General features: G+C 35.7%; 1 protein-coding gene across 3 annotated transcripts in view; it reads right to left on the reverse strand.

Moving 5' to 3' along the window:
* The window catches only part of SLF2 (SMC5/6 complex localization factor 2), a 53751-nt gene that overhangs the window by 15355 nt on the left and 24228 nt on the right, over nucleotides 1–14168 (reverse strand). For all 3 annotated transcript variants that reach the window (XR_006780618.2, XM_045802891.2, XM_045802890.2), the window contains exons 11-18: nucleotides 13974–14115; nucleotides 9214–9316; nucleotides 8425–8601; nucleotides 6697–6794; nucleotides 6049–6136; nucleotides 4711–4842; nucleotides 3980–4057; nucleotides 495–581 (exon numbers count right to left, since the gene is read on the reverse strand). Coding sequence is in view for 2 of the 3 variants with exons in the window: in XM_045802891.2 (XP_045658847.1) it covers nucleotides 495–581; nucleotides 3980–4057; nucleotides 4711–4842; nucleotides 6049–6136; nucleotides 6697–6794; nucleotides 8425–8601; nucleotides 9214–9316; nucleotides 13974–14115 (905 nt within the window). In the remaining variant the exon portion in view is untranslated. The remainder of the gene's footprint in view (nucleotides 1–494; nucleotides 582–3979; nucleotides 4058–4710; nucleotides 4843–6048; nucleotides 6137–6696; nucleotides 6795–8424; nucleotides 8602–9213; nucleotides 9317–13973; nucleotides 14116–14168) is intronic.

Raw genomic sequence — 14168 nt, forward strand, 5'->3', positions numbered from 1 at the left:
GTGGAGCTCAAACTCACAACCCCAAGATGAAGAGTTACATATTCTACTGACTGAGCCAGCCAGGCACTCCTCTTTTCACTTCTAATTTAGCTAGAAGTATTAGTAGAAACTGATTTATGTTATTAAAGGAGAAAGTCATATTTTTCATCTTATATGTTCTTTTTTTAATAAAGATTTTATTTATTTCAGAAAGTGACAGCCAGACGGCACGAGAGGGGTGAGAGAGCATGAACAGGGTGAAGGGCAAAGGGAGAAGCAGACTCCCCACTGAGCAGGGAGGCTCCCCCCCTGCCCAATGTGGGGCTCAATCCCGGGACTCCAGGATAATGACCTAAGCCGAAGGCAGACACTTAACTGACTGAGCCACCCAGGTGCCCCCTCCCCCCTTTTTAAAGAGAGGCTTATATGATTCTCTTCCTCAAATATTAATGCAATCAAAGCTAGACAATAACAAAAACAAAACCTAAAAATTCTCATGAAAAACACACACTTACCTTAGTTCTATAAAACAGTCTTGCATCTTCCCTAATATCACACTTAACATGCTTTTCCAAAGCCCCACAGAGGTGCACGAAGTGTTTCTGTGTAAAACAAACATGAAGGATAAAAACAACTTAGAAGCATTACAAATTAACAAAGAGGAGATGATGCCGTTAGAACAACCATTTAAAAATCTATCATTCTTCAGTTATCGATTTCTGATGTTAACCATAACATAAGAGCAGTCATATCTGTGAAAACAGTAACTGCCACAACAATAAGACTTATGTTAAGATTTATTGTTAGTTAACATAAAAATATATATAAAAATGAAAGTTGTTTTGCTGCAGATTAAGCTACATTAATGAAAATTAATGTTAGAGTTCTGTGATGTAATGCTCAGAAATTTAAAGAGTCCTTTTTTAACATATTCTCTAATAGAATATTCAAATAACAACTAACTTACTTTTTCTCTATGAGCAAAACAAGGTTTAAAAGTAGTTTCTTGAAAAATTAAGTGTCTTAAGTTTTAGAAGTGTATAGTCCAAAACAGTCACTGTCATACATACAGTAAGGTTGAATATACTAAGGAGAGAATGTAAATGGACACTTTTTGGAAGGGAAATGTGATAACCGTTATTTTACAATAATTAAAATTTGAAAAATTTACAAGCTTTGATTTAGCAATTCTAATTCTAGTAATTTATCCTACAGAAATGCTTGTACAGGTTGGTAGAACTATACAAATAAGCATGTTCATGTTAGTACTGTGTGTTATCACAAGGAACATAATACAATGTTCATCAATAAAGATTTTGAAATACTTTAGTTATTAGAAGTGCTAATATCTTAAGGCAAAAAAGATAAGTTGCAAATAATATGAATAGTATGACTCCATTTTTGTTGAAGTAATTAAGTTAGTATGTGCACAAATTATGGAGAAATTTATAGGGGGGCATCGGATAATAGGAGTCTTTTACTTTCTAACTTAGTTTTATAAAAATTGAATTTTTAAACAATAATCATTGCTTTTAATCAGAAAAAATAATTTAAAAAACGTGAAGACCTATATAAGAACAATACAGATAGATGACTACATTAGATTCCAAGCAGGAGAGCAAACCATTTTAGGGGCAGGCAGGTAGCTGGCTCGGTCAGGGGAGCATATAACTCTTGATCTCGAGCCCCATGTTGGGTACAGAGATTACTTAAATAAATAAACTTAAAAAAAAAAAAAGAGAGAGAGCAAATGTAGTGCTATGTACAACAGTGTTTATAATATATGAGCTACTGCACAGGGAAGGAAAGCATAAACAAAATGAAAAGGCAACCTACTGAATGGGAGAAGATATTTGCAAATGATATATCTGATTAAGGTTAATATCTGATTTGGTTAATATCCAAAATATATAAAAAATTCAAAACCCAAAAAAAAATCCAATTAAAAAATAGGCAGAAGACTTAAATAGACATTTTTCCAAAGAAGACCTACAGATGGCAAATAGATACATGAAAAGATGCTCAATATTATTACTCATCAAGGAAATACAAATCAAAACCACAATGAGATACCACCTTACACCTATCAGAATGGCTAGAAGCAAAAGACAAGAAAAAACAAGTGTTGACAAGGATGTGGAGAAAAAGGAACCCTCGTGTACTGTTGGTGGGAATGTGAATTGGTATGGCCACTGTGGAAAGCAGTATGGAGATTCCTTAAAAAATTAAATGAAGTACCAAATGACTCAGTCATTCCATCACTGGGCATTTACCCAAAGAAAACAAAAACATTACTTTGAGAAAATATATGCACCCCTATGTTTACTGCAGCATTATTTACAAGCCAAGAATGGAAGCAACCCAAGTGTTCAGTGACAGAAAGGATTAAGAAAATGTGGTATATATACATGTATGTATACACACACACACACACACACACACACACACGAATACCATCTAGCCATAAAAAGAATGAGATCATGCCATATGAGACAAATGGGTGAACCTAGAGTATTATGCTAAGTGAAATAAGTCAGACAGAAGAAGACAAATACTATGTGATTTCACTTATATGTGAAACATAAAAAACAAATGAAAAACAAAAAGCAGAAACAAACCTATAAATACAGAGAACAAACTGATGGTTGCCAGAGGGTGGAGGAGGGTGAAGGGGTGGGCAAAATGGCTGAAGGGGAGTGGGAGATAACAGATTTCCAGTTTAGGAATGAGTAAGTCATGGGGATAAAGGGTACAGCATAGGGAATATAGTCAATGGTGTTGTAATAGCACTGTATGGTGAAAGACAGTAGCTACACTTGTGGTGAGCACAGTATAATATATAAACCTGTTGAATCACTGTTGTACACCTGAAACTAATGTAACATTGTGTGTCTACCTAAAAAAAAAAAAACAATCCAAAAAGCAAAACAAACATCACAGCCTAAGAAAACCCCACATGGGGGTTCCTGGGTGGCACAGCTGTTAGGCGTCTGCCTTCGGCTCAGGGCATGATCCCAGCGTTATGGGATTGAGCCCCACATTGGGCTCCTCCGCTATGAGCCTGCTTCTTCCTCTCCTACTCCCCCTGTTTGTGTTCCCTCTCTCGCTGGCTGTCTCTATCTCTGTCGAATAAATAAATAAAAATCTAAAAAAAAAAAAAAAAAAAAAAGAAAACCCCACATGAACCAGTGTTAGGTCCTTTTCACAATGACTAAGGAGATAATACTAAGTAAAATAGGTTGGAATACCTACAGTATGAAACATGATGACATAAATAAGAACTTTCCCCAGAAGTATGGATTATGGTAGTATGGGAAGGACAGAATAATTCAAAATGAAAATCTTAGCATGGGAGATAATTAAGAAACGCATATGTAAAGTAGCCTGACTTACCATCAATTTAATTTTGAAGGCAAATATATTTCTTTCTTTTTTTTTTTTTTAAAGATTTTATTTTTATTTATTCAACAGAGATAGAGACAGCCAGCAAGAGAGGGAACACAAGCAGGGGGAGTGGGAGAGGAAGAAGCAGGCTCACAGCAGAGGAGCCTGATGTGGGGCTCGATCCCAGAACGCCGGGATCACGCCCTGAGCCAAAGGCAGACGCCCAACCGCTGTGCCACCCAGGCGCCCCATGAAGGCAAATATATTTCTAAAGGAAAAAAAAAGTGTAGTGGGAGAAGAGATGGGAACAAACCAGCTAAGAGCTGGCCCATTTGGTGACCTTGGTATCTTATTACCATATTACATTACTGTCAAGTTATGATGGTTAAATTACACTCCAAAAACAGAACTAACATGTGCAGACAATTCTTGCCAATGATATGGTTGCTATTACTTCCTTCCTTCCAGTGTACACTGGGATTTCTATAGCAAACACAATGTTAACTTTTACAAAGTTTTACAAACTTTTACAAAGTTTTCTTCTATATAAAGAACATTCATTTATTCCATCAATAGTGACACTTATTAAAAACAAAAAACACTAAAAACTACCTACCCGTTGTCCAGAAGAGAAAGAATGAGAACAACTAACTTCACCAACTAAATGAAGAAGAATGTAGGTCAGGTAATATGCCTGTTAGAGAAATAAATAAAACAAACACCCATGAATTAGCTAGGATAGATATCATCCCAGTTTACACATCAGGAGAGTTGTCCAGGAAGGATTAAAGAATTTGCTAAGGTTAACTGAACTGGTAAGTAGGGAAAAGCCAAGCATTTAACCTAGGCTTCCTGACTGCTACTACTTCTTTTTTATTTAAAGATTTTATTTATTTATTTATTTGACAGAGAGAGAGAGGCAGCGAGACAGGGAACACAAGCAGGGGGAGTGGGAGAGGGAGAAGCAGGCTTCCTGCTGAGCAGGGAGCCCGATTCAGGGCTCGATCCCAGAACGCTGGGATCATGACCTGAGCCGGGCTTCCTGACTTCTGACTCCAGCGCATTCCTTTTACCATCTCACAACTGCCCTAGTAAAGGAGTATAAAAAATACTCCCAGTATTAAATTACCAACAACCAGCCTTTTACCTCAGTTCTCAACACTCAAGATTACTTACGAATTTCATGACAGCAATAAGTAAAAAAATATCATTTACTTTATAATTGTGTTTGCTAGAATGTATCTAAGTCTCTAAATCCAGAAATGCCTATGCTATCAGCCTGTCGTTAGGAAACTGGCATCAGTTATACTTGTATATACTCTTTTGAGATGATCTAGCCCCGGATACCTGCTTTTCGAGTTCCAAATGAAGACTGTCATCAATAGTGCCATTTGGCTGTTCAGCCCTTTTCTTCAAGACCATTTTCTTCAACAAATCTGAAGGCTTCATTTGCACAAGATAGCGATGTAGGACTGATATCTATCAACAGAAAGAGGAGAAACCGGACAATATTAAGCAATACAGTTGCTCTTTCTTAGTCTACTTCTTTCCAGTGGTTCTCTGTTCATTTTGCCTTCTCTAATTTTGCCCCTTTAGCTTTCTTTATAGTCCAGTGATATCCAATTCTCCTTCACTTAAAAGTCCTCATTTGCTTAAAAGGGATTTTAAATTAAAAGGTTCAGTACTTGTAATGGAGGATAAAAGTTCGAGGAGGAGACCAAATGGCACTACAATAGAGGCCAAACAGAATCCTTTCTCTGTGAAATTATTTGAAAGTCAGCAAAGCTGAATCTCCCTATGAGTAGAAGTCAATGAATTCTAAAAAGAATTCTCTTTTGATGCAAGTTAAGTATCACTGAAAGGACTGACAGTCCTCATATACCTGGAATCAAATCTACCTGAGCTCTACTAATGAAGAAACCAGCTGTCCCTTTCAATCTCTCTGTCCCACAGCACCCTGTGCATACCTCTATCCTTGTTCTTACTACATTGTACTACAATCAACCTAGATTATGTTTTCAAGAGCAGAGTCTCTAATTCATTTTTTTTTATCCCCAGGACTTGGTAGAGAACAGAGCATCTTGTATTGAATTGCAGTTCACACAAGAACACATCTAGACCAGGTCAGATGTTGAGTTTTAAAATTCTAACTATGTGTAGCCTCTGTAGCTCCCTTAGTGTTATAAATGTTTGTAAAAAGCTTTCAGGACCTTTCAGTGGAGCTTCCATTGGACGTATTTAAACCCATTCATCTATACATGATGTATTTACTACTGAACAATTACTAGCGGACAACCATGTTTAAGCTCTACTATTTAATATTAAAACAGGTACAAGATGCAATTAACGTACAATAGTTCTGCAAGTTCTAATCTTGTGATAAAACTGCTAACCTTGTTAAATAATCATATAAATAGTCATACTTATATAGCACATTTTGATTTTCCCAGTATTTGTACATTAATCCATCTAACTGCCCACAACCAACCTATATGTTAATGAGTATGACATCATGAACATGTAATGGATCTCATTAGTTAAGTATCATTCTAAGGATTATATGAATAGTATTATGTTTGAGAGCTGAGATCTAACCGCAGAACTTTCGACTTAAGAACTGTCAATCTTCCTTATACCTCACTATCTTTCTCATTTATGAAAAGAAAAGAAAAATATCATTTATACCTGCAGATTATTGGCATTAGGGATATCTTCATGTTTCTCATCCAAAAGCTTTGAAATAATCACTAGGCTGAGGCACTGTCTTAGTTGCCTGGAAATAGAATTTAAAAGTAGTCAGAATGCATTTTAATCAATACTGTTTGAGAAGCAAATGAATGAGCCCAAAGTTGTTCTAACTGGAAACAGTGTTTCAAGAGAAGACAGTATAAGAACATGTAAACTTTAATGGAACAGTAACATTTTTATGTAAAATATTTGTACATAAAGTTAGAATTGCCTGAAACTCAGGCAAATCATTAAGAGCCTTTATCTTTGGCCGTGCTGATTTATTGACAGAAAATCTATCTTATTGCTCACATTTATGTTTACTAAAGTAAAAAAAAAGAAAAAAAGAAAATGCTAATCCATTCATTTTCATGATATGTGCCATCTGTATTAAGTTATAAGATAAGCTAAAATCAAAAGTCAAGAATATCACAAAATGATCTAAGTATTAGAATCAGGTTGTCAATGCTTTTTCCCACAGCTGACTATGAAATAAAAGACTGATCTAACATTTAAGGAATGATGAAAGGAAATAAAAGACCCAAAAGTATTTTCATTTATGTAAATATAAATTTTTCCTAATGTTTAATTCTCAATTTTCAATACCGTCCACGTGATGTCCAGTTAGGAACCAGCTGAACCAACCACAGAAGGTTGTGTGGATGATTAGACAGTTCATTTATGGCCAGACAGAGTTCAGGCACCTGAAAACAAAGAATGGGCAAGATTTTTCAAATAGGTCAGTGGAACCAAATCATCCGCATCCCTTCTTGCCCTATAGGAGCATGATGACAAAAAGAGCATTTATTTTTAGAAACAGCGTGGAGTCTAGAACCTGCTAAATCACAATACATAGTACACAGATTCAGTTTTATCTTAAACTCTGGAACACACTGAACAGATATATTTATCAGAATTTCATTTGGCTTTCACGTTTTGTTCTATGTCGTACCTATATCTAAAAAGTCCTCCCTAGAAAAATACAAATCTAAATCTAAATAGATCTAATTTAAGATTTATTTATTTGAGAGAGAGAGAGAGTGTGTGCGAGCGGGGGGAGGGGTAGAGGGAGAGAGAATCCTCAAGCAGACTCCCTGCTGAGTGTGGAGCCCGACTGGAGGCTACACCCCAGGACCCTGAGATCATGACCTGAACTGAAATCAAGAGTTGGATGCTTAACTGCCTGAGCCACCCAAGTGCCCCTAAACAGAACTAAATACAAATACCAGTTTCTAAAGGTATATAATGAGAGTTGCAAAAGATCATACATGTTCCTGACCTGGGATTTCTTGCATTTTAGGGATCCTCAACTATTTCAGTATTTAAAGTCTAACAAATTGCTTCAAAATACTGAGTAGGGGAAGAAAGTATGGGATGAGGGTAACAGATGAGACAAGGTTGATTATGTCTTGTTAGTTGTTGAAGCTGGGTGATAAATACTTAATGGGTTCATCATACTTCTCTCTCTACTTTTGCACGTTTGAAATTTTCCATCAAAAAAGGTTAAAAAATATAATTCTTGGGGCGCCTGGGTGGCACAGTGGTTGGGCGTCTGCCTTTGGCTCAAGGCGTGATCCCGGCGTTATGGGATCGAGCCCCGCATCAGGCTTTTCTGCTGTGAGCCTGCTTCTTCCTCTCCCACTCCCCCTGCTTGTGTTCCCTCTCTCGCTGGCTGTCTCTATCTCTGTCGAATAAATAAATAAATAAAATCTTAAAAAAATATATATATAATTCTTAAAAACCTAACAAAAATTACACATTTACCCTTAATATGGCTATAGATGTTCAACTCAAATTTTTGTTGTATGTGTGACTTTGCTTCATCATTTCATGTAGGTCTCTCCTCAAAGGTCACTTCAGAAGGGCATTCCCTGACTGCCTTATCTGAAATACCAGAAGATTCCTGCTGTGCTGTTCTCTATACCCATGTCCTGCTTTATTTCAATTTGCAGCCCTTATTACAACTTGACATATTATAATACACATTTTCTTTATTATTTAACCCTCTAACTAGCAAAGAACTTCCATAAAGGCAATGGATTTATGTTTTCCAGGGCTGTATCTCTAACACTTACATTAATGCTTGGCCCCTGGTAAATCCCCAATAAACACATTTTGTTTTGAATGAATAGCTGCAGTTTTAGAGAAGATCAGTTATCATAAATTTAATACAGTTCCAACAAAGATAGTCCCTTCCTCAGTTTATTTTTCATCTCCCAGAGATCTTAACTGAGCTTAGAAACTATTAATTCCATACGCACTATGAAAGTCAAATTGTGATGGTATACAAAAAACCAACACTAAAACCAATACAAAAGCTTTAAGTATGGTTACCTTTGTGTTCCAATCTCTAATGTTTTTCATCAGATTTATCAGGAGGCTTTGAAAGTCCACTAGAGGAATTTGTTTCAGCTGTTTCTCCAAACTCATTTTAAACAACATTAAAATCAGCAACAGTATTTCACGATCCTGGTAACCTTCTGGATGTATAGATGTACACAAGCCTAGAAACTGTGACAGAAGTACAAAGACAAAACAACTTAAGGAGATATATTTTACTTGGAGAGTTTAAATTATAAAAACTTTCTGATAAAATGCAAAAGAGAACTTATAGAAAGCAAAACATCAGATGTCTAGAAAAAAGAAGGCAAGAAATATTCATGTTATTAGTTGAATAGAATGGTGACAGGATAAGTATTTTCTTCTCCAATTTTCATTGAGATTTTTTTAATGATTCAGTATCACTGACTTGATTCAGCCACTAAAAAGTTTTAACACTGCTATTAATTCTTAATCACTAAGTTACAAGTAATAACTTTTTTCCCTTCATACATCCTAATTCTAAAAAAATTATTGGTTCTAAAAAATATTGGTTTCTAAAAGCTTCTTAGTAAAGGTATCCTAGAACTATATTAATTCTATAAGTCTAAAGTTCCCTTTTACTCCTAATATTAAAACAAAAAATAAAAACAGCAAAAACGACATTTAATACAAAGAATAAGAAATTTCAAAGATTGGAAATCACCTGGTAAAACACTAGTGATTTTGTTTTAAAACCACTAACCACAAAACTAAATGGTTCCAGTTCTGTGCTAAAGACATAAAAAAGAAGTTTTTCCCTACCTTAACCACATTTAAAATGTTGGTTTCAGGAAGAGTTGAAAAAATTGGCTTACAAGATGAATCTTCACTTCCTTCCCCCCGCAATGTCATTTGTGTTTCAGAACTATTGAAAAGTGAATAAAGCAATGTGAAATTAAGCACAAAATATTTTAAGAAACACCAAACAACAAGAAAGTTTTGTTGAAGCATAATTTACATACAATAAAAGGAATATACCCATTTAAAGTTTTGATAAATATATATAGTAGTGTAACCACCAACAGAATAAAGAAGTAGTAGAACATTTCCATTACCCACAAAAGTCCCTTCATGCCAAATCCAAGTCACTTCGCTAATCCCACTCCTGGTAAACACTGATCTGATTTCTACCTCTATGCATTAGTTTTCCCTTGAACAGCTACTTTTTATAAGGCACTATCCTCATTGTTCTTGGTGTCAGAGAAGTATGTAGACGGTGGCTCTGACTACAAAGAACTCATAATAAAGGTCTCATGAATAGACAGCAATATAAAAAAAACAATTCTAAGCACCGCAGTTTTGGTTGAGGTAATCAGTCCAGGTCCATGAAGGAGGAGACACATGAATTTGGCCTTCAAAAGATATTTTCTTAATTTTTTGAATAAATAATACCTTTATATGGTTAAAAAAACTTCATAAGGTATCAAGGCACAGTATGCTGTGAAGAACTGTCCTCAGGCTAGGCCTTTTGCCACCCATTTCCCCTCCCCACAATCACTACTAGTTTTAGTCCTTCCTTCCACAAGCATTTTATGTATATACAAATAAATATGTATTTATTTATTTGCCCCCCCTTAATATAAATGGCAGCACACTATATACTCTGTTGTGCACCTCTCTTTTTTTCACTTAATATGTCTTATACTGCCATAATTATATACGAAAAGCTTTCTTAGCTTTTAAAGTCTCTGCTTGGTAGTCCTGTGTGGCCTTCCTAGCTGTAAACCTCAGGCAAACTACTTAACCTTTTTGTGCCTGACTTACCTGTAAAATGGGAATGAGAATACTATCTAATAGTTGTAGTGACCATTAAATGAAGTGCTATATGTGAAGCCCTTAGAACTGTGCCTGGCACATAGTAAAGCAGTATGTAACTATTAGTAGTTGTGATGATTATTAATGTAACATGATTTATTAATCTGTTCCATACAGATAAGGCTGTCTTGCTCTTATTTTTTAAAGATTTTATTTATTTATTTGAGAGAGAGAGCAAGAGCGAGAGAGAGCACAAAGCGGGGGGGGGGGGGGAGGAGTGGGCAGAAGGAAAAGCAGGTTCCCCACTGAGCAGTGGGCCCCATGTGGGGCTCAATCCCAGGACCCTAGGATAGTACCTGCTAAAGGCAGATGCTTAACTGACTGAGCCACCCAAGCGCCCTGTCTTGCTCTTAGAAACTGTGCTTCAACGAGAGAGGTAATATTTTGGTGAGCAGACACTGAGGATGGAGGTGAGGGATCAGTATGAGGAAGAACCAATGCAGTGATGACTAATATGGAGGAACAGCAAGCAGATCATTTTGGTTAGAACAAAAGGGACAGCAAAACAGAAAACAGGTCAAATTGTAGAGTTTTAAATACAAGGTGTAAAAAGTTCGAGAACAGAGGAGAAAGAAGTTCCAGGCTATGTTTCATAAAAGGAATCCTGCAACAGTGAAAAGAATAAATATCTTGGAGGTAGAAAGGCCCTGAGGAAAGGAGATTTTTTTTTTTTTTGCCAGGTAGGCATGAAAAGAGGATATGAATTAGACTAACAATGGTAACAAAAAGGAAAGAACAGCTGTGACATGAACAGAGAAAGCAGAACACAGGGATGTGAGAATTGATGGAATGCAGAAGAGAAAGAGGTTAGTTGTGACTCAGATTTTAAGTCTGTACACCTAACAGATTAATGGTCAAGAAAAGAACCGTTCTACTATGCTTTAGTATATTATTCACGCTAACTGATTATTTAAGAACCTTCAAACATTTCATACACACCAACAAAAATGGTTAAGTTGCATATAAGTCTTAGAAGAGTGAGTTGTGGTCATATCTCAATAGGATTCAGTCTTGTACTCATGCTGCTTAAACAGGCATTTCATCATGGTTCACTCATTCCTTCACCAGCTCCTTCGTGCTTTCCAGTGCTCATCGATGCCTACCACTTCACAGCAACAGTGACTACAGCCACGACCTCCCTGCTGTAGTCACCAAACCTAACTGAGGCTAACTCTTTAACTGGTAAGTAACCAATAAAAAAAACTACTTTGCTAAATAGCATTTGCATGTATTATGTCTTAATGCATTCATTGTATATCTTTATTTCACTATTCCACTACTGTATCTGCTTACAACAGTGAAGAAAAATTCAAATCTGTTGCACACAACATACATTACCACATTACTGAATTCATTAAATGTTAAATAATAAAATAATTGATATTTTAACTTTTTAAATATAGGTGGTTTGAGTACTTTAGTAATGTTTGGGGGAAATGGCTGGGTTTTTTGGATGGGCTGGGAAAGCATTATTTTCCCTAAAGTGATAGAATATAGTCTTTATCTGAAAATTTGCTATCCAACACATTTTTAAATACAGATTACATCTGAGCAACAAGGGATCCTGTACAGAGTGGAAAGAGAACTAGAGAGGTGAGAGTTTGGCTTTGGATATAGCAGTAACAAGAATTTACCTTTTTCTCAGAAGTGAAGATGAATATATTCTCATATTTAAGAACCATTTTTATTTCTGTGATCAGTTTATTCCTTTTTTCTAATAGGTTATTGATATTTTTATTAATTTGAAACTAAACCTTTGTTTGTAACCAGAGTTGTTTCATTCATACATATATGCATGAATATGAAAAATTCACATAAATACTATAGCTCCTTCCCACTCCCTTTTGAGGCTTTTCTTTTCACTTTGTGTATAGTGATTGCTGTCATGACAAATTGTTTTTAATGTGGTCAAATAAATTAATTTTCCTATTTATGGCTTTTGAGTCTTAGTTCATACACAAAACCATTTCCCCCTTTTCTAGGATTATAAAAACCTGCTGGTTTCTTCTATTACTTTTATGGTTTCATTGTATATATTTAAATCTTTGATCTATCAGTTTGAGGTATGGATGCAAAATTTTTTTCAGATGGCTACCCAGTTTTCCAGATAATGGATAGTACCAGATACTTAATAGCTTACTCTTTCATTTATGAAATAGCATCTTTAGCATTTACTAAGTATCTATATGTATTTGGTTCTATTTTGAACTTACTTTGCTCCACTGACAGAGCTTTGCACTTTGTGCTTGTCCCATACTACTATCTGCTAAGGCCAGTCCTGCCTCCTAACTCTTCTTTCTCAAAGCTTTTCTGGATATTATTTTTTTCCATATGACTTTAGAATCACTTGTATAGTATCAACTCTCCCCTTCCCCACAAAATATCCCACTGGCATTTCTTACTCAAATATCATTAAGTTTATGGTTTAACTTTAGGAGCTCTAATGTATTTATATAATGTTGAATCTTCCTATCTGAAAGTATGGTATGCTCTTCCATTTATTTAGGTCTTCTATTTTGTCTCTTAGTAATGTTTACGCGCACACACACACACACACACACACACACACACACACACACACTTTCTCTCCCTTCTGTTTAAGTTTATTCCTAGGTATTTCATACATTTTTCTTGCTGTTGTAAATGAAGTCTTTTCTTCCAGTTTATCTTTTTTTTTAAGATTTTGTTTTTAAAATTTTTTAATGTAATCTCTACCCACAAGGTAGGGCTCGAATTCATGACCCTGAGATCAAGAATCACCTGCTCTACCAACTGAGCCAGCCAGGCACCCCCTCCTCCCCACCCCCGGTTTATCTTTTAAACTAGCTACAGTTCATATACCTGAAGGTTACTAATTTCTCTTTTTAAACTTTGTACTCTGGCATCCATACCAACTTCTGTCTCTTTTTTAAAGAATTATTTTATTTATTTGAGAGAGAGAGAGAGTGAGCAAACAGATGAATGGGAGGAGAGACAGAGAGAGAGACAGAGAGAATCTTAAGCAGACTCCCCGCTGAGCACAGAGCCTGACGTGGAGCTTGATCTCAGCACCCTGAGATCATGGCCTGAGCTGAAACCAAGAGTTGGCCACCCAGATGCCCCCGTTTCTTTTTTAAGTAGGCTCCATGCCTAATGTGGGGCTTGAACTCACAGCCAGGTGTCCCATACCAATTTCTCTTACTTGTTTCTTTTATTTGTTACAGCTTTTCAGCTGACTCTTAGGCTTCTTTGTATACATTAACACACATCTTCTGCAAATAATGAAACTTTCACCAACTCATTTCCAGTTTTTATATCTCTTATTTTTTTCTCTTATCTAATTCCTTTGGCCAGTATTGCCAACAGAATAATGTCAAATTAATGCCAAGAAATAATGTCAAATAATTATCTAATTTCTTTGGCCAGTATCGCCAACAAATAATGTCAAATAAGCAAATAATGTCAAATAACAGAATGATGTCAAATAACAAATAATGTCAAATAATGTCAGTTTTATTTTAAAAAATTTAAAAATTTTAAATGTTTCTATTTCCTCCTTGTTAAACTTGATGATGACTTGCAGATTAAGACAGATGTTAAGAACACATTTCAACTTTGAGAGGTTTAAAAAAACCAAGAATGGGTACTGAAAAGAATATTAACTGTTATCATATTACAAATTATTTAAAAGAATGTTTTTGGGAGTTAATAATGAAAAGAAAACTTACACTAGATTGTCTTCATTAAAGTCCGGCTGAAGATTCTCCAGAGGAAACAAAGATCTGAAATCAATTCCCATATTGAAAAACACGGCTGCTATATCAGATAACGATGGGATCCAGGGCCAAACTGGTGAATCACTGAAGGTATCTAGTTAACAGAAGAAAATTTATCTCAAATCCCAGGTTCACAAACACACAGTT

The sequence above is a fragment of the Ursus americanus genome, chromosome 6 (genome assembly GCF_024610735.1).
Source record: "Ursus americanus isolate L20-20 chromosome 6, mUrsAme1.1.p, whole genome shotgun sequence".
Classification (NCBI taxonomy): domain Eukaryota; kingdom Metazoa; phylum Chordata; class Mammalia; order Carnivora; family Ursidae; genus Ursus; species Ursus americanus.